The following is a 24533-nucleotide window of genomic DNA, read 5'->3' on the forward strand; positions in this document are numbered from 1 at the left end:
TGTTGAGTTGTTCTTGCTAAGGAAAGGATAATAAAAGAATTGAGGACAACATTTCTGAATGTGTAAACTTACTGATACCAATCAGCCCATAAATAAATGGAGAGAACATTAAAGCTCCATGCAGACTCGAGCATCGTGAGGTAGGAATGATAGCTCTGTACTACACCTTCACCTGTGTGAACATTTCTGTACTAAACTTACTAAACTTGAACCTGAATAAAATTATATGCTTGCAATGTTCTTTTCACTTTTTCTTACTTCATTGCACACTACATGCATGTTCAGCCTTTCTCTCGCTAGACTGACGAAGCATGCACATGCATGATGGTACTTGTGACAGTAGGCAATGTCTCTGCAAAATAATGCATTTTTTTGAATGGCAAGAATTAACTTTCTTTAAGTGAAAGGCTGTAATTAATTGACTTTTTTCAATGATTAGTGTGAGTTATCTACAAAACATAGGCAGCAGTTTACATCTGGGCATCTCCATTTAAAAATGTCAATAACAGCACTTGGAGATGACTCCATAAGGAATAAAGCAAACGCTACAGGAAACAGCCTCTGGAGCTGAAAGGTGCAGAAGGAAGAAGAGGAGTGAGGTGAAGCACACAGCCAGTCTCTTTGTAGAAAGTCAGAATCTCACAGAATTGTTTTACTTTTCCATTCTAAAATGACATGGGAACACTGTTCAACAATATGTGTGCAAACTCAAGGCAAAGATCAATTTTCCATAATACTCTTCTCTTGAAAATCAGTAGTGTTAACCTCCATTATAAGTGCAGGCTAAGTATTTTTCAAAATTCATTAAAAAATGCTTCACTTTAGAACGCAATTTAATGTAAAATTTAACATATACCATGGTTGAAGAAAACAATGTAACTTGAAAAATACAGAACTTATCTTTTAAGTCTTGTAATAAATAATAAAAATATGATATCTGGAGGACAAACTTTTACAAACTTTTTCTGAGAGGCTTCCTCTGTAATGAGCAAATCATTCTTATTATAAAGTGCCTTTTAGAATAAGCAGCTGTCTAAAGTGCTGTATAATTAACTGTGTGTTACACTGTGTAATACAAAGGTATTTTTTATGCGAGCATAGAGCTAAAACTTGCTTAGTGCACATAGTCAATTTATAGACTTATGGTTTCCAGTATGCCTCTTCGGCCAATAGACTACAGTGCCTTCTGAAGTCCAACTAACACGCTGGTTTGACTAGAAAGCAACAACACCTTTGCACCTTTTGCATGATATCCCAAAGTATTTTGTACCTATGATCCTGTGCCTAAACATCCATAAGATCAAATGTTAACATTCCATTATAAAATCAAATAAAGTGGTTATGTTTATGCTTTATGTTGTTGTAAAGGCATCTTCGAAATGGCTAACTTTATCAATCAAATGATTGCTATATACATAGAAAACACTTTTTCCCAATTTAGGTTATCTCAAATTGTGTGGATGTGAAGTATATTTTTTGTTCTTAACTACTTGTGAGTTGGAAAAGTTGGGTGCTATGTTAAGGAGTGTAAACACAGGTGAGGAATGACTACCAAGAAATTTATGATTCCTATGAATTTGGGTATATCTTGAGTATTTGGGTGCTACATTCAATCTAAACAAAGGCCACATGGACCATTCAGCCATCCCTTTCCATTCCATAATTTTGGTCTTACTTACTAATGCTAAAAACATCCTTGAAAATTACTTCAGAGCAATCATCCACACTGGAACCATCTGCTCTGGAAATCCTTTCTGTTTCTCAATGCTGATTATTTTCAGGTCACTTCTGTAAATTATATTCTTTAGAATATCAATGTGTCTTATCAAACTGCTGTCATCGGGGTCCAACCTGCAGCCTTTCCTGGCCATGTTGTCCTTAATTATTATAACTCCATTCAGTTTCAGACTTGCTTTGCATTTGATGAGGAACTCCAATAAGTCTCTGTCAGTAAGATGACCTAGCAGAAGAGAAGAAAAAATACACTCAAGGTTTTTATTTTAGCTCTTTTCAGTTTCATATGCTGATTTGATTTTGTATGACTCATGGAAAACAATGCAAGTTACTAAGATCCATCTTGAACATGCTAATGTTAATTTTAAAGGAGGGTGGCAAATGGAGGTGGTGCTTGGATTAAACAGGAATAATGTAAAAAGGAACAATTAACTAAGTTATGTAATCTGATAGCTTGTACTGTGTTGCCCAGTATTTTCAAATCATGGTTCTGCCAATCTATTCAGATCAGTAGAGACCTACAGTCTATTTCAGTAGTTTGGGACATAATGTGGGAATCAGTTCTAAACAGGATGTCCATCTATCACAGGGCACACTCACGTTTACAGTTGCGCATCCTTGTATGATGACAAAAGAAATTTACAAATTAGCTTAACATGCACATATTTGAGATGTAGATGTAAACCCATGTTTAAAAAAACCAAGCAGGTTTATATAGCAAAGAAAACGAATAAGCAAGAAATAATCATCCAACAACAAAAATAATGCTTGAAAACAACCCAACCAAATGCAGTCAAAAATAGAAACAGAATAAACATTGAAAATTGTGTTCTCGTTGTTATTCAAACAAAGAATGGTTGAAAAAGGCCACATATTCTTGTTAATATTTGATAGAATCTACTTAGTTTATTTTACCTCTTATAGTGACTATTTCGGATTTTTGGACTATGTAGATTGTAGTTATATGATATTTTTATATCCATCCATCCATCCATCCATTTTCCAACCCGCTATATTCCTAACTACAGGGTCACGGGGGTCTGCTGGAGCCAATCCCAGCCAACACAGGGCACAAGGCAGGAACCAATCCTGGGCAGGGTGCCAACCCACCGCAGGATATTTTTATATCTGAACTTTAATTAAAGTACTACACGAGCACTCTCTTTGTCTCCTTTGAGTTGAACAAATGCTTAGTATGCTGAGTTCTTCCAACTTTACTGCCATTTGGTTGAAAGGCAGTTTTAAACAACAACCTGGTGTCACTTCCAGCCAAATTCTGACATCACCTCAAAGGCTCAAAGGTGATTGATCATATGCTACAGGGACACCAGGTTTGAACTCCCATTAGGAGTTCCCTGGCTGCATGTACTGTCTGAGAGACAGCACAGTTCCATATGTTCCCTTTAGAAACCATGTGCCCTCTACCAGGCTTGTGTTCCCTGCATGTTTCTCCTCGAAGACACTCACCCATCACACTATCACCTAATGGCTTAAACATTCCTATACACAAGTCTCCACATTTTGTCAGTTGTAGATATGTATATACTGCAGGGGAAGCATCTAAATGGAAAACAAGGGCACAACTGGATTTTCATGGCCACTTTAGAAAATATAGGGTCACACTGACAGACGTGAGGGGACTTGTATGAACATATATAAAATGTCTACATCTGCGTATTAAAATGTTACCTTTCGATGATGTAATCTCTAAATCAAGGGTAATGATGTCAGACCCATTTACACCTTTGCAAAAATCCAGCAAGTAACAGTACTAAAGTGGAAAAAAATGCTGATTAAAAAAAGTCAAGTTGAAGTACATATAAACAGGGTACTTAGTAACACAGAGGAACTATATAAGAAATGACAGAGCAGACTCTTTTTTCTAATGAGACCATGTTCCTTTAATGTATTTACTGACATCCTTCACTTATTCTACCATTCTGTGATGGCCAGTGTGATTTTCTACTTTGTGGTGGGCTGGGTCGGCAACTTCACTTTAAGAGAAGCCCACCAAATCAACAAGCTAATTTAAAATCTTTCTGACACACTAACACTGAGGGCTTTCAGCCAACAAAATTTTCAGGAGAAGTGAGTCAAGATATGCTACTGGGGCTCCATCATACCAACCTCAGTGTGACTGTGACAAGTTTTCTTTCTTTTTAGTCTTACTGGTGTGTGTTCACACCATAGTGTTTGTGGGTGTGTGGGTGTGTGTGTGCATCTGTGTGTGTGCGTGTGTGTTGCGTGAGTTCCTGTAAAAAGTTCATAATATCTATCTATCTATCTATCTATCTATCTATCTATCTATCTATCTATCTATCTATCTATTGTGACAGATAGGGAGCGCTGTCATCCCCTTGAACCCTCAGACAATGTGTCAAACACCAGATAAAAGTCCAAATAATTAAATTTATTATTATAATAAGTGCACAAAGCACCCTCCACTCCACAATACTCAATAATAATCACAATACTTAATCAATACACAAATCCTCCACTCCCAGCAGCTCAGTCACCCTTCCCCCCAACTCGGCTTAGTGCTGGGATTTCCCACAGTCCTTTTAAAGTCCTTGACCCAGAAGTGTTTCTGTCCCTCAGTCCATGTGACTTTATAACACTTCCGGGTCAGGTGAAAACTCCTTTTCTTCAGCCCAGAAGTACATTATTTCCTCTGTCCCTGTGACTAGGATGCACTTCCAGGTTATACGGGAAATACAAGTCCTTGAGCCTCCCTGCAGCATCCCATGGCGGCCCCCACAGTATCCAGCAGGGCTGTGATGAAAGACTCCAAGTTCCATGATGCCCTGCTGGAATTCGGGGCCCCTCCATGTTGAGGGATGGTTCCATCTGGCGGCTTGGGGGTATTGGCCGGGATAAGCTGCTGGCCACATTCCACACTATCTATCTATCTATCTATCTATCTATCTATCTATCTATCTATCTATCTATCTATCTATCTATCTATCTATCTATCTATCTATCTATCTATCTATCTATAAGGAATGTTGTGATTGTTATTAATAATAAATTTAAACAAGCAAAATGATGTTTTATAGAACCCCCTGATAAGGGCTTTTCGGTCCCTGTACGATCAGTGAGAGTTTCCAGTGAGAGTTGGACTCCGCCAGGGCTGCCCTTTGTTACCGATTCTGTTCATAACTTTTATAGACAGAATTTCTAGGTGCAGCCAGGGTGTTGAGGGGGTCCGGTTTGGTGGACTCAGGATTGGGTCACTGCTTTTTGCAGATGATGTTGTACTGTTTGCTTCATCAGGCCGTGATCTTCAGCTCTCTCTGGATCGGTTCGCAGCCGAGTGTGAAGCGGCTGGGATGGGAATCAGCACCTCCAAATCCGAGACCATGGTCCTCAGCCGGAAAAGGGTGGAGTGCCCTCTCAGGGTTGGTAGCGAGATCCTGCCCCAAGTGGAGGAGTTCAAGTATCTCGGGATCTTGTTCACGAGTGAGGGAAGAATGGAGCGTGAGATCGAAAGGCAGATTGGTGCGGCATCCGCAGTAATGCGGGCTCTGCATCGGTCTGTAGTGGTGAAAAAAGAGCTGAGCCGCAAGACGAAGCTCTCAATTTAGCAGTCGATCTATGTTCCTACCCTCACCTATGGTCATGAGCTATGGGTAGTGACCAAAAGAATGAGATCGCGAATACAAGCGGCTGAAATGAGTTTCCTCCGTAGGGTGTCTGGGCTTTCCCTTAAAGATAGGGTAAGAAGCTCAGTCATCCGGGAGGGGCTCAGAGTAGAGCCGCTGCTCCTCCGCATCGAGAGGAGTCAGATGAGGTGGCTCGGGCATCTGATCAGGATGCCTCCTGGATGCCTCCCTGGTGAGGTGTTCCAGGCACGTCTAACCGGGAGGAGGCCCAGGGGAAGACTCAGGACACAATGGAGGGACTATGTCTCTCGGCTGGCCTGGGATCGCCTTGGGATTCCCCCGGAAGAGCTAGAAGAAGTGGCCGGGGAGAGGGAAGTCTGGGCATCTCTGCTCAAGCTGCTGCCCCTGCGACCCGACCTCGGATAAGCGGAAGAGAATGGATGGATGGATGGATGGATAGAAGCGAACATACTGAACACATCCTGAAGTTGCATTTTTTGAGCATTGTAAGCAATCTAAACTCCCAACTATCATGGCTGATATTTTGTTGCATTTTACATTTACTGTGACTAATGGATGTCCCAAGTCCAGGGAGCAAACAAGGCTTAAAATCTCATTCTGGGACATTTCATTAGTCCTTTGTTAGTGAACCAGAACAGTTCTGTTTTAACTATGATCTTTCATGAGCTGTTTAAACTCAGTACCTACTATTCTGTGAATTATAATTGCATTTTTTTCTATCTACTGTATGTACTGCTCACAAATGATACTTTACATTTCACAAATTAGAATCTTGTGTATATATTGTCAGGCAGCATATAGCATAAATGAGTACAGGTCATCAACATAAGGAAATGAAGACAGTGAATATGAAGATAGCAATAAATACATATTACAAACTCCAATTTGGACACCCCACATACAGAATACAGATTTTTAAGGCTTATACAGATATATATGCTTTTAACCATATTACTACAGTTAATTTTATACATTTGGCCGAGTAAGCACATATGCAATTTCCTCCATTTTAATCACTCAGCAAACTTTAGATATTTTTGGAATATATTTATCGTCTCAAGTTTTTACTTATGGCCAAGTAATTTGGTCTAGTGCAATCTGAGGAGAAAAAGTTAAAGTTCCTGATACAAAAAAGCAAAGAAATCTAAGTCCCAATGAAAACAGTGTTTACTCACAATATTGTGCATAAGGAAGCATTTTCTTTTTAAATATGTTACAAGGGGGTTCCCCAGTGCTCACTTCGCTTGCCAATACCCCCCCACACACACAGACACACTGGCCACTTCACATCTCTGCCGCTTGTCCCAAAGAGACGTGGTCCCTCCTCCGAAACCCCTTCTTAAATGGTGATACAATGGGAAACAAATAGTTTTTTTTTTTTGCCTCCTCTTTGCTCGATCAGCTGCTGGATTGCTGCTGCTGCCGTGACACGTGATCTACATCTTGTACGGTGCTTCAAACATTTAAAGCCTGTACAGCAGCTGTCCTACTCTTTGTCTTTTATTTCCAGCCCCGGGCATGGTTAAATCTTTTGGCACAAAGTCTTGTCTCACAGGACGTGAGTTCTTTTTTCGTTTAGAATTTAAAAACAGAATAAGAATCTAAAAATTTAACAACATCACATTAAAGGTTAATAAATTCTGAAAAGCCCAATTTAAAGCGTGACAAAAAAGTGACATTAAAACATCATATAAAATCGTTGCAGAAAATTGTTGCAGTTTTAGGCTTAGGATTTATAGAGAGTAGATTTATGTCAGTAAGGAGTTATGTAGGCATAGGAGTATATATACCACAAGCATTTTAGCATACAAGTTACATTTTCAGTATACCTAAAATATGTAATTATACAAGTTATGTATCCATTTTTTCATCCTTCTTTTGTGCTTACAGCCATTAGCGATGTACACCCATACAATATTAAAACCTTCTATCCATGGGAGCAGTTACTGCTAATATATTACTATGTGCTTGTCCTCAGCAGTTAATTCAATCCACATCATCAAAGAGGAACAGTTCACTACTGTGTGACATCTACATTACATAAAATTAAACTCAACCTAACTGCCCAACTGAAGCTCATATTATTGCCCTGGGCATAGAACTGCACACCTGGAGGCACTGAATGAATTGTCTTTTTGCAATCTTATACTAAACCAAAGGTGAGGAGATTTGTCAAAGGTAGACTTTGAAATGGCACAGTGGCTCCATTATTAGCACTACAGTTTTGGAGCTAATGAGGACTGGGTTTTGAAATTAAGTTTCTATTTTATACCAATCATTGGAAATGCCTTTACCCATATTTTATCTCAATGTACAAAAATTTGAAGGAAGCATAAAGAGAAAATGATATTTACTGTAATCAAGTGTGGATGAGAAAATAAACCACTGTAGTGTTTTATTTACGTAGTATCAATTCATACCCAATTCATCCTTTCATGTTACAACATGCTTAATGCAATGCATGGCCAAAGAAACCAGAAGTCTAATGATACAAACTTAATTACCATGACAATACAGTGCTTTTACTTGAACAGTTCTGAAAGTCTATTTGATTGTTATGGTAATCAGTTATTCTACTTTCAGTCAATGCAAAACCTAAGGGGATTACTTCAAATGACTGGTGGTGGAAGATAAAGTTATAGGAAAATACAATATTTTATATTCTGAATGCACCACCCAATTATATTTTCAGTGCAGGGTATAATATCCACAAAGAACCATAATTTATTACTCAGATGTAACCATATAGTTACTTTAATCGATAAAACGGAACATTTTAAAATGTATTGATTGATTGACTGCCTCATTGCTTTTTTACTCATAATTTTCAATGCTTAGACATGTTTATTTTCATTGATACTGTCTTGATAAGAAACTTACATGCAACCCACTGGATCCAAATAACATCATATTTCTTGACTGGTGGAGTCAAGTCCTGCAGGGAATAGCAGTAGTATGTCTCAATCTTGTCTGCGTCATTTCCAAGGTAATTCTCATGTGCATGGATCAGATACTCTTCCATCATGTCAGCCATCTCCACAGTCTCAAATATTGGTAAGAGGACATTCTTTGTGACTCTGCCAATCCCACAGCCACAGTCAAGGGCACATTCAGTGCCAGTCTTTCCTGTACCCTGCCAGAGAAAGCAAAGAAAAATGGAAAATCTCCTCACAATAGTTTCCTGTTCAAACCTATTGGAGCATCCTCCTCATTGCCAGATCCAAAAGCTATACAGACTAATTCCTATTGAAAATATAGCTTTTTGTAATGAAATACTTTTAAATTTTAAAATTACAGGTCTAATGTAATGCTAGAGGTGAATTATTACTGAGTGTATATGTGTTTAAAATTACTAGTACTTCTCCTCGTGTGTGCATGGGTTTCCTCCGGGCGCTCCGGTTTCCTCCCACAGTCCAAAGACATGCAGGTTAGGTGGATTGGCGATTCTAAATTGGCCCTAGTGTGTGCTTGGTGTGTGGGTGTGCTTGTGTGTGTCCTGCGGTGGGTTGGCACCCTGCCCGGGATTGGTTCCTGCCTTGTGCCCTGTGTTGGCTGGGATTGGCTCCAGCAGACCCCCGTGACCCTGTGTTCGGATTCAGCGGGTTGGATAATGGATGGATGAATTACTAGTACCGAGCAAAGGTGGACTACAAAGCTTTTAGTAAAAGATGCAGCCGAATACAAATTAAGATTCAGATGCAAAGCTAATATTAATGGGCTATGGGAGGCTTCAGATCATTCAATCAGGCACATTCCCAAGAGATCATAAATACATTGCATTTTCCATATTCTGTTAATATTTGAGACTCCAATCACAATGTTCTAAACTTCCAATGAATACAATGCCCACCATGATAAGATGTAAATGAATTACAGTACATGTTAAAGCAAAAATAGGATTCTCAGTGTGTAAGTATTCAGTCCATGTAATGTGGACACAGTTTATCATGTATAAAAGTGCAAAAAAGAAGTGTTATGTTTTCTGTTAACAGGCTGTGACTCTCATTAGCTACCTGTTAACAATTATTTTCCATTTTTTACTCCAGGTTAAATAAAACATGTATTACTTTTATACTTCTTTTTTACAAATTATTTTTCACCTGAAACATACTAGATAGATAGATAGATAGATAGATAGATAGATAGATAGATAGATAGATAGATAGATAGATAGATAGATAGATAGATAGATAGATAGATAGATAGATAGATAGATAGATAGGTAAAACACTTAGTTTTGTTTTCATTCGCTACTCTGCTACTACCTCCAGGGGTTCCAGAGTGTGTCCCATAATTGAGCTTACCTATTTAATTAGCTTGTTGATTCAGAGGGCCTCTCTTGAAGTGATGCTACCAGCCCAGCACACTACAGCGCAGAACTTCACACAGGCCATTACAGAGTTATAGAAGATGTGAAGGATGTCACTACCCCTATTAATGGAGCACAGTGCTCTGCCCTGTCTTCTATAGTTCCTCTGTCCACTCCAGCCTGTCATTGATGTGGACCCCAAACACTTTTAGTAATGCATCACCTCTACATCCAAGTCCTTAACTGTGACCGGGCAAAGAGGTTCTTTGGTACGGTGAAAGTCAATAATCAATTCCTTGGTTTTGCTGATGTTAAGTTGCAGGCAATTCTGCACCAAGGAACAACGTTCTCCACCTGACTCCTCTGTCTCAACCCCCTTATGAATACACCCCTTAATTGCAGAAACATCAGAAAATTTATAGAAGCGACATGACCAGGTGTTATGTCTATAGCCTGTAGTCTACAGGGTGAAGAGAAAAGGTGACAGGGCTGTTCCTTGTGTTGCTCAGTGTTACTTCAGGAGAACAAAACTAGTTGTGCCATTGCTATAGTTATACATTACTGCAAGTCAAGGGAAATTATGCTTAAGCTTTATAATGCACTAGAATGGCCTCACCTGGAATGCTGTGCTGGGCTTTGGTCTCCATATTACAAAAAAGACATAGCAGTGCTAAAGAAAGACCATAGAAGGGCAGCTAGGGGGATTCTGGGTCTAAGAGGAGAGACTGAAGGAGTTGAATCTTTTCAGTTAAAGCCAAAAGAGCTTAAGAGTTGGCATGATTAAGTGTTTAAAATTATAAATGGAATTAGAACAGTGGATACCAGTTGTTACTTTAAAATAAATTCTGGAACAAGAACACGGTTGGAATTGCTGGGGGAAATTTTGCACAAATTTTAGGAAGTTAACGCAAAGAACAATTGATACATAGAATAAACTATAAAGCAGTGTTGTGGATAGTAGGACTCTGGGAACCTTCAAATCCCAACTTGATGTTATTCTGAACAGTCTAGGTGAATAGGATGGGCAAGCTTGTTTTGTACAGACAATTGCTGTGGACTCATGCATCAGCATATGTCATCAGTGCTGTAATCTTATTTAGGATAGATGACCACTTGCTTTAAATATTTCAACTTTATTTATGTTATAATTGTTATTTTATAACACTTTTTAAACTTCTTCTCATCTTCTTTTTATGCAAATATAGTTTTGTGGGTCATAGAACTTAATTCTGGTACTACTTTCTGCTAGTGTTGTTTTCAGATAATTTCAAATTCTTTATGGCCTTTTCTGACACCATCTTGGTTATCATGTGGACCACAGTTTTAGCAGAAGTTGTTATGACTGTGCTATGCAACATAAAATCATGGAGCTGATGTCATAAGCGCAACAAGGTAAATGGTCAGCACTATGCTCTTCCTGGTCCAAGTCTGCAGATAAATCAAGAGAAATCGGTGTGTGTGATTGTTGTTTGTGTCAGGGCCGTTCTTAGGCATGGGCGAGCAGGGCAGTCGCCCGGGGCCCCGAGACAAAACCCTCACTCGAGGGTTTTTTTTTTTTAAGATCGATGCAAGCTACGTATCTGTACTACGAAGTTTAATGCTAAGCTTACTGCCCTTTCCTGGGGCAGGAACGCTGCAACAGGGAACTGGGGCTTGGGGCGTTCACTATGGCCAGGACCCTGTGCAGGCGGAGCCCTGTTACGACACGCCGCCACAAAAGTCAATAAATAGAGTGCTCTCATCGGAGGAGACCATTCCGTTCCAGATCACAGTTGCGTTGAATTAGCTGAAGAATTGGAAATTAATCCACAAGAAATTAGCTTTCCTGCACCAGAAAGCTTGCACAGAAGAAGAGTGCGCAGACAATTTGAGTCAAATTTTGACTACGAAGTGCAAGATCAACCAATACTTGATCCAAAGGATAAATATCGCATTGAGTTTTTCAATGTATTGCTTAACCAAGCGATATCGTCAATGACTGAGCACTTTGACCAAATGAAAGGTCCAAGTGATGCGGATTTGATTAAATCCTGTCAGGATCTGAATGCGATACTTACAAATGAAACGACTGGTTCTGATATTGCTCCTCAGGACTTGTTCTCTGAATTGCGTATTTTGGCAAATCTGGTGCCTCCTAATGCTTCTGCTCTTGAAACATTGCAGTTTATATACCAGAACAGCTTGGAAGATTTTGTTCCAAACATCGCAATAGCGCTATGTCTCGCCTTGACCATACCAGTTACTGTCACTGCTGGAGAACGCAGCTTTTCTAAGCTAAAGATAATCAAAAATTACCTCAGTACAACCATGTTACAAGAACGATTGAATGCTTTAGCATTAATGTCCATTGAGCGAGACGTTGTCCATTCGCTTGATTACTCGGCATTAATTAAAGATTTCGCAAGTGTTTCTTGAGCTTTATTCTGGAATGTTCTTTAGCCCAAGTTTTAATTTGGTAGAAAAAAAATGGAAAATGGTATAAAAAACACACTTTTTAATTGAGACTAAATAAATAAATAAAATGCTGTAAAATTTATAAAAATATGCACCACTGCACTGCACATTTTGCACACACTGGGCTTAGCTACATACCTCCACGCTGTGCCCAGTGGAAACAGGTCAAATCTGGCTGAACTGTAGCTAATACTACACGCATTAGGGCCCCCACAGTCTAATTATGCACAGGGCCCCCGACGTCCTAAGAACGGCCCTGTTTGTGTTCATTAATAGTGTAATAAAGACTCTTTTCTGGCATTGACTTCAACCTTTGGCTAACAATTTGGTTTTTGATGAATAATGGGGCAGATTCCCTGTAACCATCTTCTCCTGGTATTTTGTGACATTTTGCCTGCCAGTGACCTCTGTTATTCAAAGTTTGTCCCTTTATCTTGGCAAACATAACTATTACAAGGTGAAAGCTAAATAAATCACAAACTAACTATTGTAAGCATTTATGAATTTCAGAACTTTGACTTTGTACATTTTTTGATTTTGAGTTGTGTCTTATTTATGTCTAGACTTTTGAAAAAAATATATATATACAGTATATATATACATTTTTAAGAGCACTATTTCTACAACAATACCAATTAGCAGTTTTTACAGTTTAAAAAAACCTGAAGGGGATGAAAGAAAAAAAGCTACTTTACAATTATACAGCATTTAATCAAAGTTGGAGTAAGACCCTTGGGGTTAGGATTGATGATCCTTCAAAATTACACTGAATTAACATTCCACAACTAAATGTTAGTGCCCAGAGAAAAATATGGGCAGATACAGGAAAAATGTGCAGTCTCTAAAGAGAAAGTATCCAGGCCGGGATTCAAAACCAGCACTATAAGGTAACACTACTAACCACCATGCACATTTCTGCCCACTAATTATTACCCTTTCTATTAAATAATTTAAAATAGTATAAATTATATTAAACTTGTTGATATTAAAATTCTTTCCCTATATTTTATGCAATGCAATATTTAGTCAATGGTCTATTAAAAACCCATGCTATAAAAACAGCAATAGATAGATAGATAGATAGATAGATAGATAGATAGATAGATAGATAGATAGATAGATAGATAGATAGATAGATAGATAGATAGATAGATAATCATGCAATGATTAAATTGCACACAGAGGCAAAAGTTTTTTTTTTTTTTCTGACAACATCCAGTAATATATTATATAATTTTGATTTATTAGTGCATATTCTTTTTGTTGCCAGTATTTTTTTTTTCTGTTCCTGCAAGACATCTTGATAAATGTGCAATCAAATGTGCACTGGTTCTCCTAATGTAAATTTATAACTCAAAAGTTACTGAAATATGAGCCAAACTTGACCAGGTTAGACAAAATGATTTCCTGTGTTGAGGAGAAATAAATGAAATACAGGTTCAAAGTGACCAGCTTTGGCTGTATCTCATTATTAATTTTTCTGGTTTTTTTTTGTGTTTGTCTTTGTGTTTAATTTAAACTTGAAAAGGTATCATTACTTTCAGCTGTATAACTGTGTGTATACTGTATAATTTCCTTTTATTCATAAATGGAGATTAAACTCAACCTGACTGCCCATGAAGCCACTAACACAGTATAAGGAGTCTGAGGTTTCAAACACCCTCCATTGGTTTACCCACAGGTTAGGAGAGTTGGTGATGCTAAACTGGCATTTGTTTTTGTTTGTTTTACCTTGGGATGGGCAGACTCCCATTGTGCTACAGCCACTTGTGTTGGCAAAACAGATTCTCAGTACTCAGCATGAGCGATCAAATGGCAGTGTGCGCATGCCAGGCGCTAATGCAAGCCTGAATAAACAGCGGAATGGGAGTCTGAGTAAATCGTCATTACATGTCACAGTCACGCCTGTTACAAAATATTTTAAAAAATGTAACATCTACAGTATTGTACCTCTATGATAAGGCAAATAAATAACTGAAAATGCCCCCACTAAGTTAACTGAGTCTCAGAACGTTAATAGAATGTTGTGCCATGTATACAGTTTCTAACTTGTTAAAATAAGAAAGTACTTATTTTGTCACAATTACAACAAGCAGACAAACAAGCTTTAAAAAGTAACTTTTTTGTCATTTAAATATCATTTAAATGTTTAATAGTAGTGAGATTTACCTTATATTGTAACTTTTTAACTTCAATTTACAATATTTGACATTAGATTAGATTAGATATCATTTATTAATTTCATGGGGTAATTCAGAAATGAGACATGGATATGTAATAATATAGCTGAGACTCTAAATCAAACGTTACTATTTTCCATTTTACATGCTCATATTAGAGGTTATTTCATATTTTCCAAAAGAATTACAAGTAACTTCATGTGAAAGTACCCTATTATTTATTATATATGTGTAGAGACACGTGCTTTGAACATGGCAAAGGTGCTACATAAATAAAATGTGTTATTATTAATTGTATAATTAAGCCAGCAAGTCATGGCCAAAAACCAAACACCTTGGCCTAAGCAAAATCCAATGGAGGCAGCCTGTTGAAGCCCTATGCCCCAAATTGGAGTTATATGTGTAGAATTTAGGAATGTGAGTATAGAAAGCATATAATATGTGCTTTTCACTAATTCTTTCATTTTCTAAATTCACTTTTTCAGTGCAGTGTTGTGGAAAGCCAGACTAATCAGCTATCTAAGGAAACACAAAGAGCCTAGACTGAATAATCATTATTTATAATTACAGGCTAAGATCCAGTATTTACAGTATAATTTACAAGAGCTAATTTGCAATTGATTGCTCATTTTTCAATATGCCTCATATAAGGGTAAAAAGTTCTGCATTTTTAAAACTATGCACTGTGTATATATTAACAATCAAGTGCAATAGAAATTTAGTTATTTATTTTTGAGAAAGCACATCAAAGCAATTTTTTGTTTAACTGTACAACTAATCAATGTATAATTATCTGCTGTTTTTATTTATGAAAGAGAATTTTCTTATACTTTTCTATATGTTAAATATATCTGATCATTTTTATTGGAATTAATTTTATATATAATGTATACTATTTCATGCACAACTGTAATGATCCAGCTTAATAGCTGTAAGTGGCATAGAAATTCATGAAATCTCTGCTACTGGCTCATATAATAGCTGCAATACCAGGTTGAACCAGGAGAGGGCACTGCCAAACTCATCCCTATCTCTTTCCCGTCCTCAGGACAGAATACCATCGATACCAGGACCCAATTTCTGCTTCTGCCAACAACCCCACCTCTTCCTGTCAAGACATCTTTGGAATCCTGAGCCTTATGAACCAACTCAGGGGATTGATTCATGTCTGAGAAGATGTTTCCTCCAGTCTCAGTGCAAGTTTGCCTGTTGCCTGTGTTTCTTTAGTATTTTCATGTATTTTGCCATCTACAATATATGAGCTCACTCTCCAGTGCCCAGCTCTTTATCAGTTTGTGTCTCATTTGTAACAATGAGACACAACGTTCTGCCCTACTGGGCATTCTACCTAACATAAATGATCTAAATCAGTCCTCATGGTTAATGTAATCTCAAAGGAGTAGAGAGCAGTGAAGTCTTCTGTTAGTGCCATGTAGCATTCAGATTTAAAGTTCTTATGGACTCACTACATTTTCTGGGGTGTAGCTCATTGTCCATTCTCTCTTTTAATAGACTCATATGCTTTTGCAGAAGTGTGTGTCTGAACTAGCAGTGCTCCTGTACCTTTTCTGAAAAGTGTTGTCATTCAGTATCCTTAATCTCAAAACAGGTTATGTTCCATTTAAAGTCAGATGGATGAATGGATGGATTGAGAATATGAAAGATGTTGCTTGTGTTCCCATTATATTCTTTTATATATACGCACTTTGTTAATCGCCGAGGGGAAATGAAAACCATTTCAGAATGTACAGAGAGAAACTTTTCAGATAAAATTTAAGATACAGGCTACACATGCCAGTTGTATGGATGTCTGTCTTTATAACCTGTAAGGCTGAATCCCTAGTGGATTTTGACATTTTACAAGGCTTGAAAGTATCTGCAGCCTGTACTCATTTTTAGCTGCAGTATGCATATGGCATTGACATTATGAGTTTTTAAAGACACAATGAAGTTATGATGTGACACACATACAACATTTCCCAACATTGGCAAAGGATCTTACGATCTTGAAAGATTCTATAAATAACCATGATTACTTACTTGCACATTCACATATGTCATTACATACGCCACCCAATGCCCTTCATATCCTGGCTGGAGGATTAAAGTCTGGTAACATGAGCACTATGCATTTTAATCAAAAGGGTCTGAGGGTGCAAGAAAGAATTTATCTTGGCTTTATTACTAAAGCTCTGCTCTTGCCAAAGAAGTCAGTTTCTTAGTACACTGGATTAAATAATGAATCAGAATAACAAGCTGAAATTCTCATCTTTTAACACTGTTATAATCAACCTGTCTTCAAGCTGGCCTCTGAGATTAATTTAAATGGCTGTTTTTGGCTATACTACATATTATTAACAGACTGTTTGTGCTTCTTTTTGTTAAAAGCACATTTACACCCAAGATCTTAGAAACAGAATATCTCCTCTTACCATGCCTTATTATCTAGAAGTGTATACTATTTTATTATATATAAGTTTATATTTATATAAAATAATATCATATATAATCTTGCATTATGAAAACAGAAAGCTTGAAGAAGGTTATATTTTTATTTAAATAAGTATCTCTTCAAAATTATATATATATATATATATACAGTATAATTATATAATTATATACAGTATAAAAAGAAGAACATACTCCAACAAACTTTTTGAGGAATTCTCTGGAGCCTTCTATGTCAATTTCAGAGAGCTCTATAAAGTCGCCCATCATACCCTCTTCAGAGGCGGAAACATCTTTGTAGAAGTCCTTAGCTCTGGCATAGAACTGCTTTTCCCCATTAATGACTTCACTCGTTAGAGTATATAGTTTGACTGTTAATAAAAATATAAATTAGCATTAATAATGTGTTTTATGATTCAGAAAGAGTGCTATTTCTAGAAATGTTCAGAATGTATACATAACAAAGGTTTTTTAATCACCTGTTTGGTTCTGGACTTTATGATTCTCATATATCTGTTCATTTTTGAGACCCAGTTAATTAAATCTAAGAGGAGCTGAAGCATACCCTGGCAGCACTGAACTAAGATAAAGGACCTAATCCTGGAGGGAAAGCCAGATCACTGCAGGGCACGCTCACAACATGCATGTCTTTGTGATTGAAAAACCGTAGTATCCGGAGAAAAACCCAAACATGGACGAATTACAGCATGTAAACTGCACAGACAGCAACTGGGCAGGAATCTGAACCCAGTCTCCTGGAGCTAACCTCTTCTCCGCAATTCTGTTACTTATACAGCAAAGTTCTATGAAATACTCTGAAGCTTTGCAGATTGTTTCCAGATTTGCAGGTTATTGTCATGCATAAAACCATTGTGAAATAAAAAACTTCACTGCTGTTTTTCAGAAATGAAATATCCTTGATAAATGCAAAAAAGTTGCATCCTTGTCAGCTGATGGAGAGAAAATAGCATTTATTTGCTTTCAAACAAACAAACAATACTTACTGATAAATGACAATGAAGGAAGATCTCCTTTCCAAGAGTACAAAGCCAATGTAATACATACAGTACATCTTAGGAAAAGATGGGCAACTAAATTCAATTAATTTTTGAGAAACTAAGGAAGGCCTCTATTATTCTCTACTAGAGATTTGTCTAAACAAATAAGAAACAATGTAATATTTTATTCTTGGTGCTTACATGAGTAATTTCACCATATATATTTATCTAAGGACAATTTTAAAAAGTTGTGGCTACAAATCACGAAGCCCATTGATCCCTTTTATTTATTTTAAAGTTAGACAAGAAGACAAAAAGAAGAATGCATTACTTTATTGGCCTTTTGCCATTGCAATTAAAAATAACATTGACATATGCAGGGTAGCAATGTACTGTAGCTACTGCTGCTGCCTAAGCAAGCCGGTGTCCTGGCTTCAAACTGCCCACCAGATCATTGTTCATGTGGATTTTGCATTGTGGCTGCATAAGCTTTCCTCCAAGTAATTTTAATTGACGACTCTAAACTGGCCTCATGATGGACCACTGTCCTACCCAGCACTAATTCCTGCTCTGCATTCTTCCTGTATTGTGGGTTTGAAAATGTTATAAACCTCTCTGTATTTTCAATGACAAATGATTTCATTCACATTAAGCAGGTTATTAATATACAGTATATGAGTTACATTTAAGCAAAAAGGCCTAACTCAGCTCATCACATTGTAATTGCAATGAACCAGGTGATGTCTGTCACAATTATTCAGTAAAATGTATATATATATTGGTGTTAGATGTAGGGTTGTAGAAGATATTCCATATTCAGCAATAATCTAGTGAGACAATCTCTCGATTTAACCAGTGGCAATAATGAAGACCTTTGTCTACGGTTTAAGGGAATGTTCCTTTAGCTCAGTAGGATAATCAGAGAGTGTGATGATACCAGATTAAATCCAGGTATGGGCTACACCTTATCTCAATCCCCTGGAGATAGTGTTTGGTCAGAGTGTGGCTTAATTAACAAGGAGAATGAAAATTTTAAAGGTATCAGCAGTAAGTGTCAAATGTGCAATATGTATGAACCAGACTGGTGGGTTTAAATGTGAAAGATGTGAAAATCGTTTAGGTGAAGTATGGTGAAGCTGAACGTGGTCTCGTGTGAGTGAGTACTGGAGCGTGTATATCAGTGTGACTCTGAAAGCCTGATGCTCCAGGGTTGATTCTTGCCTTGTACCCAAGGTTGCCTGGATAGGCTGCAGCCCCTTATTCTATAATAGATTAAGGAGGTTTGATAACAATGCACATGTTTAAAAAATGTAAATTACAGATTATAATATTATCAGCTGTTTTAAAAAAAAAGTTTTGCTTGTTTTTACTATTTTCAAAATATGCAGTCACTCAGGATTATGAGATAATTTATGAAGCATGTCTTTCACACCACAAGTATTACAATGTAATCAGTTCTCAGGTGTGCAGTAGTCATTTAAAATGTTGAAGTCATACTCAAGGGCAGCTTCTCTATGCAGACTTCACTGGGTTAAACTTACATTTCCAAAACTCATTTACTTACTTATCTATTTAATTTTTTGGCAATATTTTATAACATCATTGCAACATTATAAGGTTACAAAACAGGAATACCGTCCTCTCAATTTAGTTCACATTTTTGTAGTCCTGCTTGATAATGTAAAAGGTGCGAGATGAAAACTATAGTCATTAGTGGAAATGATAAAGATAACAGAGTGGGCTTGCCAGCTTGTGCTGGAGCATACCATGTGACCACGTTTGGCAGGTTTCTTTCTGCATGAGTAGTTTGCTTTTGTTTATTTACTTTATTTCTGGATCAAGTCCATGCAGAGCACCCAGGGAAGCTGCAACCCAGAAATGGGTCAGTCCCCTAACTTCAGCCAATGAGTGGTTAAACTTAGATGCTGCCTGTCTTATGATGTGAAAATGCCCCACAGACCGCACTAGCTATCCGATTGCATGTAACATATGCAAAATGTATTAGTTAATATTAGACTATTTACAAATAGGAGTCCTTAGTTCATGTGTCTATGTGTGTGTGTACATATTTATATCCACCACATAAATAGATTACAGTCTTGTTGAGTTTTAAAGATAAATTTATTCTGAGCAAGAGCACACAAGTCATATTTGACACCTAAGTAAAGGAGAAAGAAGCAAAGCATCTTGTTTAAGTTCTGTGTTTCAGTTTTCTATGAGATAAAAACACTGACTAATGGTTAAATGGTTATAATTTTGTACTGTATATTAATTTCTCTTAATCCATTTGACTTTTAGGCTCCCTGAGTGGCCAGCTTTGCATGGAGAGGGCCATGTTGTATGTTCTCTTCTGTTCCTTAATTTGTTTTACTTTGCTAGATCCCACAAGGTCAGACCATTTAACTGCAATTTTAAGCTTTTAGACTGTACAAAACAGAAGGCATGCTTTTGACATAACATATTTATTTAAGAAGTAGAACAATGTCTGTTTTATTAATAATAATTATTATTATTATTATTTATATAGCACCTTTTCTATGACAGAAGAAGTGATTTGTTGTCTTATTAAATAATTATATTGCTTATTATTTAATACGTGAAAATAATAACTATAATGCAACATTCTGAAACCTTCTCAATCCAGTTTAGTGAAGAGGCGGAAACCAACCCTGGATTGGAATCCATTTTATTCAGTAAGTCCACATATACATGCACCGTCTTTTTAATGCTGTTTATTATTTATAATTTAAACCATAAGATGTAGTTTGCATTGGTTTACAGTGAAAAACAAGCTCACTGAATTGTATTCAAGATTAATTTGCATTTTACATTTTTATTTCTGTCAAGTTAAGGTTATTTCGGGCAACAATAACTCTTTTTACACAATACCGGCAGACATTGGTTTTGTGGGCATTTTTATTGCAAAATGAAGAACAATTTGGCATGCATGACCCGAGCAGCACAATTAGCAAGTCTCTAAGTGCTGTATTTTCTTTAAAGTGGCTGCACCTAAAGTACTGCTGGTTTCAAATGCCTAAATAGTTGAAGGATAAGAAAACAATAAAGATGAGTCCTCCTTGCAAAACAAACTACAGTATGCCAGCTCAAACATACAGAATGCACTGGGTGACTCTGTGTGGCCATTTGCTATTATGTGTTCGCACTCACGCAGCACTTAATGTGTCAAGTGGGGCCTTTAAAGATATTTATTTGTTTGTTTGTTTCCTTTAACTTTTATAGAAATCTCTAGGAAAGAGCTTTCAGCCTCCATGCTTCACTAAAATGGGGTTAGAAACTACAATCCAAAAATCAAAACCAGATAAAAACGGGCAATTCTGTTAAATGACTATATACCCTTAGGGGGAACTGAGCTCAAGAACACTCAGCGTGATGAGAAGATTTACCTGCCTGAAGGAAAATATTAAACGTTACATGAAAATAATTCTTAGACAAATCAAAGTGAATTAAAATGAGTTATTTTCCATGGAATACATGTCTGCAACAAATAAAATTTAATAAGCAGCAATTTTTCACCATTGGTTACAATAACCCTTCTTCTCAAGGATTTCAGCTGCTAAACTCAAAACTGAATTCCATCAGTGTAATATAAAAGTCTGTTTTTTTCCCAGTCTAAGCTTTTTCTTCTAGTATACGTGCTACATGTAGTTAATTTTGTTCCATAAATATCCGACAACTTAATACTATCTACTCGTAACACAAATCATGGCCTTCCACCATATAGAGGGTCTAGTCTCACTTTCCTTATGAAACACACCATGCTGGGCAATCTTAACAGTACACTTACCCAGAGGGATCTGTTCTAGCAGATAGAGATAGCTCTCAAAGAAATCAGTCCTAATGGCCTTGTGCAGAATGAATGACATGCTGTGTCTGCAGAGATCATTGTCAGTTTCTTTCCAGCGGGATATAAAAGCTAGGTGCGCTCCCATGAAATCCATTTTTTGCTCTGGTTCCAGCAAGGAAACGTGGTGTCTCACAGTAAGTATGTCTCTGCGGCTCCCAATTACTTCTATGTATGTTCTGGGCCCTGGCGTTGACATTGAAACTGATCAGCCCTGATCCCCCAGCAAGCGCGTGTTGACAGCTAATGAACCAAATACACTGAGTGCTTAGTGAGAAGGAATTTTATCTGTGACTAAACTTCTCCTTTAGGAGACTAAAAACTTAACAAATATGGCTTAAGAATATGAATATATAAAAACACAGCAAAAGTTAAAATATAATCAGTTACATTCTTAATAAAATGTTTTGTGTAATCATTTATTCCATTATTGCAGAAAATAACTGGTAAATCATTTCCTTCTATTCTTAAATACAATGCTTCACCAAAAATTATATTAAATGAAAAAGGAAGTTTGAGATTCATTTAAAGAAGCAGCCCTTTAACTCTAAATTCTAATCTAGTCTGCCCTGCGGTGGGCTGGCGCCCTGCCCAGGGATTTGTTCCTGCCTTGCACCCTGTGTTAGTTGGGATTGGCTCCAGCATTCCCCTGTGACCCTGTGTTAGGATATAGCGGATTGGAAAATGACTGATTGACTAATCTAATCTAATCTAATCGAATACAATCTAATCTAGTCTAATCTAATCTAATTATACAATTCAGTAGAAATAACACGTGAAGAGTGACTTTTTGAACTGCAAATTGTCAGACAGAAAAGGGTGGCAGAGTCAGGGTAAAGCCCAGCAAGGCCTTAGGAGACAGAAAGAGAAATGTGATGACAGTAATAACTTGCACCTTAATTTCCATGCCAAAGGAAGAGCACCACTCTGGCTGGCCAGCAATGTAAATATAGGAAATGCCCTGGGTGGGCTACAGAAAGTTGTGCATAGGAGAAAAAGAGAAATGGAGAGAGAGTGTGACAGAGAAAGGATGAACTGCAATATGGAAGGAAAAAAAACAACATTTTAACAAGACACTGTAAAATGAGAAACAACAACAACATTTATTTATATAGTACATTTTCATACAAATAATGTAGCTCAAAGTGCTTTACATGATGAAGAAAGAGAAAAAAAGTCAATAAGAATTAAAATAAGAGAACACTAATTAACATAGAATAAAAGTAAGGTCCAATGGCCAGGGAGGACAGAAAAAAAAAAACTTCAGACGGCTGGAGAAAAAATAAAATCTGCAGGGGTTCCAGGCCATGGGACCGCCCAGCTCCCTCTAGGCATTCTACCTAACATAAATGACCTCAATCAGTCCTCATTGTATTCAGGGTTCTCATGGAAGGACTTGATGATGATGGTCATGTGGACTTCTGGTCTTTAATCCATCAATGTAGGGACATCACGTTGCTTTGATTAGGTGGTGGTGGTGCAGATCGCCACAACAGAAAACAGGAAAAAGAACAGAAGAGAGAGTAGGGGTTTGTACGAATTTTGGAGCCACCATGAATAATAATGACAATTAATTGAATATACAGAGCATCAGGATTAAACTGAAATGAAGCTATGAGAAAGCCATGTTAAAGTAATGTGTTTTCAGCAGTGTTTTAAAGTGCTCCATTGTATTAACCTGAGATATGAGACACTTTGGGAACCTGGTCACTCTTGTAAATAGAAACCTAGACAATCAAGGGTTTGGAAAGTAATAAAAGTGGGGAAAAAAAGATAAAACAGAAGCTGGTGTGGAGAAGAGGGAAAGCCACTAGGGGGAGTAGAACATTTTTTACATAATTAGTGGCCAAGGCCGTAACGTCTTTCAAAATGTGTCCTGAGGTGGACAGCCATCCTGATTAGCCCTTAATGTTGTTGGATAGCTTCTGGCCCACCGTGGCACTGCAATTGGATAAAGTGGGCTTAGATAAGGATAACATATCTCCCAAACAGCACCAGAGTGCTTTGTTTAAATCCTGAGCCTGTTCTCTATATATATATATCAATACATCTATTTACACATTCTCCTTGTATCTGCAGAGCCCTTTTTTTTGAGGGTTCTCCTGTTTTTCATCCACATCCATAAAATGTGTGTGTTTGGTGCAATGGGGACTATAAGTTAGCCCAGTATAAGTGAGTGTGGGAGTCTACATGTGCACGTTTGACAATAGACGAGTGCATGTTATCCAGGACTGTTCACATATTGATTGATCTTGAACTGGATTAAGCAGCTTGAGATAATTTATAGATCAATAGCCAAAAGTTGGAGTAGGCTGTGAAAATGGTCACCGGCGACCAGGCCATTAAAGCAGAACACTTTATACCTAAAGTGTAGTCAAGCCTGACACCAGTGGTGTGATCATACCATAAAGCAATTTCATTGTTTCTAATGCAGCACCCAGTGGTTCACCAGGCAACCCCACAGAGCTCATAAAATGATACTATAGTCATTAATTTTTTTGTCTTTAAAGTTACCAGTGGATAACTGTGACTGCTCACAGATACTCATGTTGAAATAGTTGTGCTAGCACAAATAAATTATCAAACACATATCCTAGATGGACCAGTAAACTTTCTTAGTACAGAATGTATAACATATGTAGTCAGTTGCTTTTTATTTCCGCTCTCCTCTATCCTTCACTACTGCTGCCCTGTTATGTTCATTGACTGTTCGGGAAACTTCACCATATAGGTCATTAGATAACTGATATCATCTGCTTTAAAGATATAATATAAAGGAAAATATATTTCATATGTTGTATTTTAATGGGAGAGGCAGAACGTATACCTTTATGGGATGTTTTTGCTGCAAGAAAACCCACTTTCTCATAAAATAAAAGTAAAGTAATGCCAGACTGGATGTAGCAATATTCAAGTCTCATATCT

The 24533-nt window shown here is 37.3% G+C and overlaps 1 protein-coding gene across 1 annotated transcript; it reads right to left on the bottom strand.

Moving 5' to 3' along the window:
* Positions 1-323: 323 nt before the first annotated feature.
* Positions 324-21754, bottom strand: ntmt2 (N-terminal Xaa-Pro-Lys N-methyltransferase). Its single transcript, XM_028810585.2, has 4 exons — positions 21552-21754; positions 16944-17119; positions 8238-8490; positions 324-1960 (listed from the first exon to the last, which is right to left on the bottom strand). Exons 1-4 carry the CDS (start codon positions 21703-21705, stop codon positions 1704-1706), a joined length of 840 nt encoding a protein of 279 aa, XP_028666418.1. The 5' UTR covers positions 21706-21754; the 3' UTR covers positions 324-1703.
* Between the last annotated feature and the right edge of the window lie 2779 nt (positions 21755-24533).

This window comes from Erpetoichthys calabaricus, chromosome 10, assembly GCF_900747795.2.
Source record: "Erpetoichthys calabaricus chromosome 10, fErpCal1.3, whole genome shotgun sequence".
NCBI classification, from domain to species: Eukaryota; Metazoa; Chordata; class Cladistia; order Polypteriformes; family Polypteridae; genus Erpetoichthys; species Erpetoichthys calabaricus.

Bases quoted from the DNA above. Each gene is read 5' to 3' on its own strand.
- ntmt2 (XM_028810585.2), bottom strand. From the start codon at position 21,705: ATGGATTTCATGGGAGCGCACCTAGCTTTTATATCCCGCTGGAAAGAA. The intron at 17,120-21,551 runs GTAAGTGTACTG...TTTTATTAACAG, and splicing joins GCTAGAACAGATCCCTCTGG to TCAAACTATATACTCTAACG. The intron at 1,961-8,237 runs GTAAGTTTCTTA...CTCTTCTGCTAG, and splicing joins TTGGATCCAGTGGGTTGCAT to GTCATCTTACTGACAGAGAC.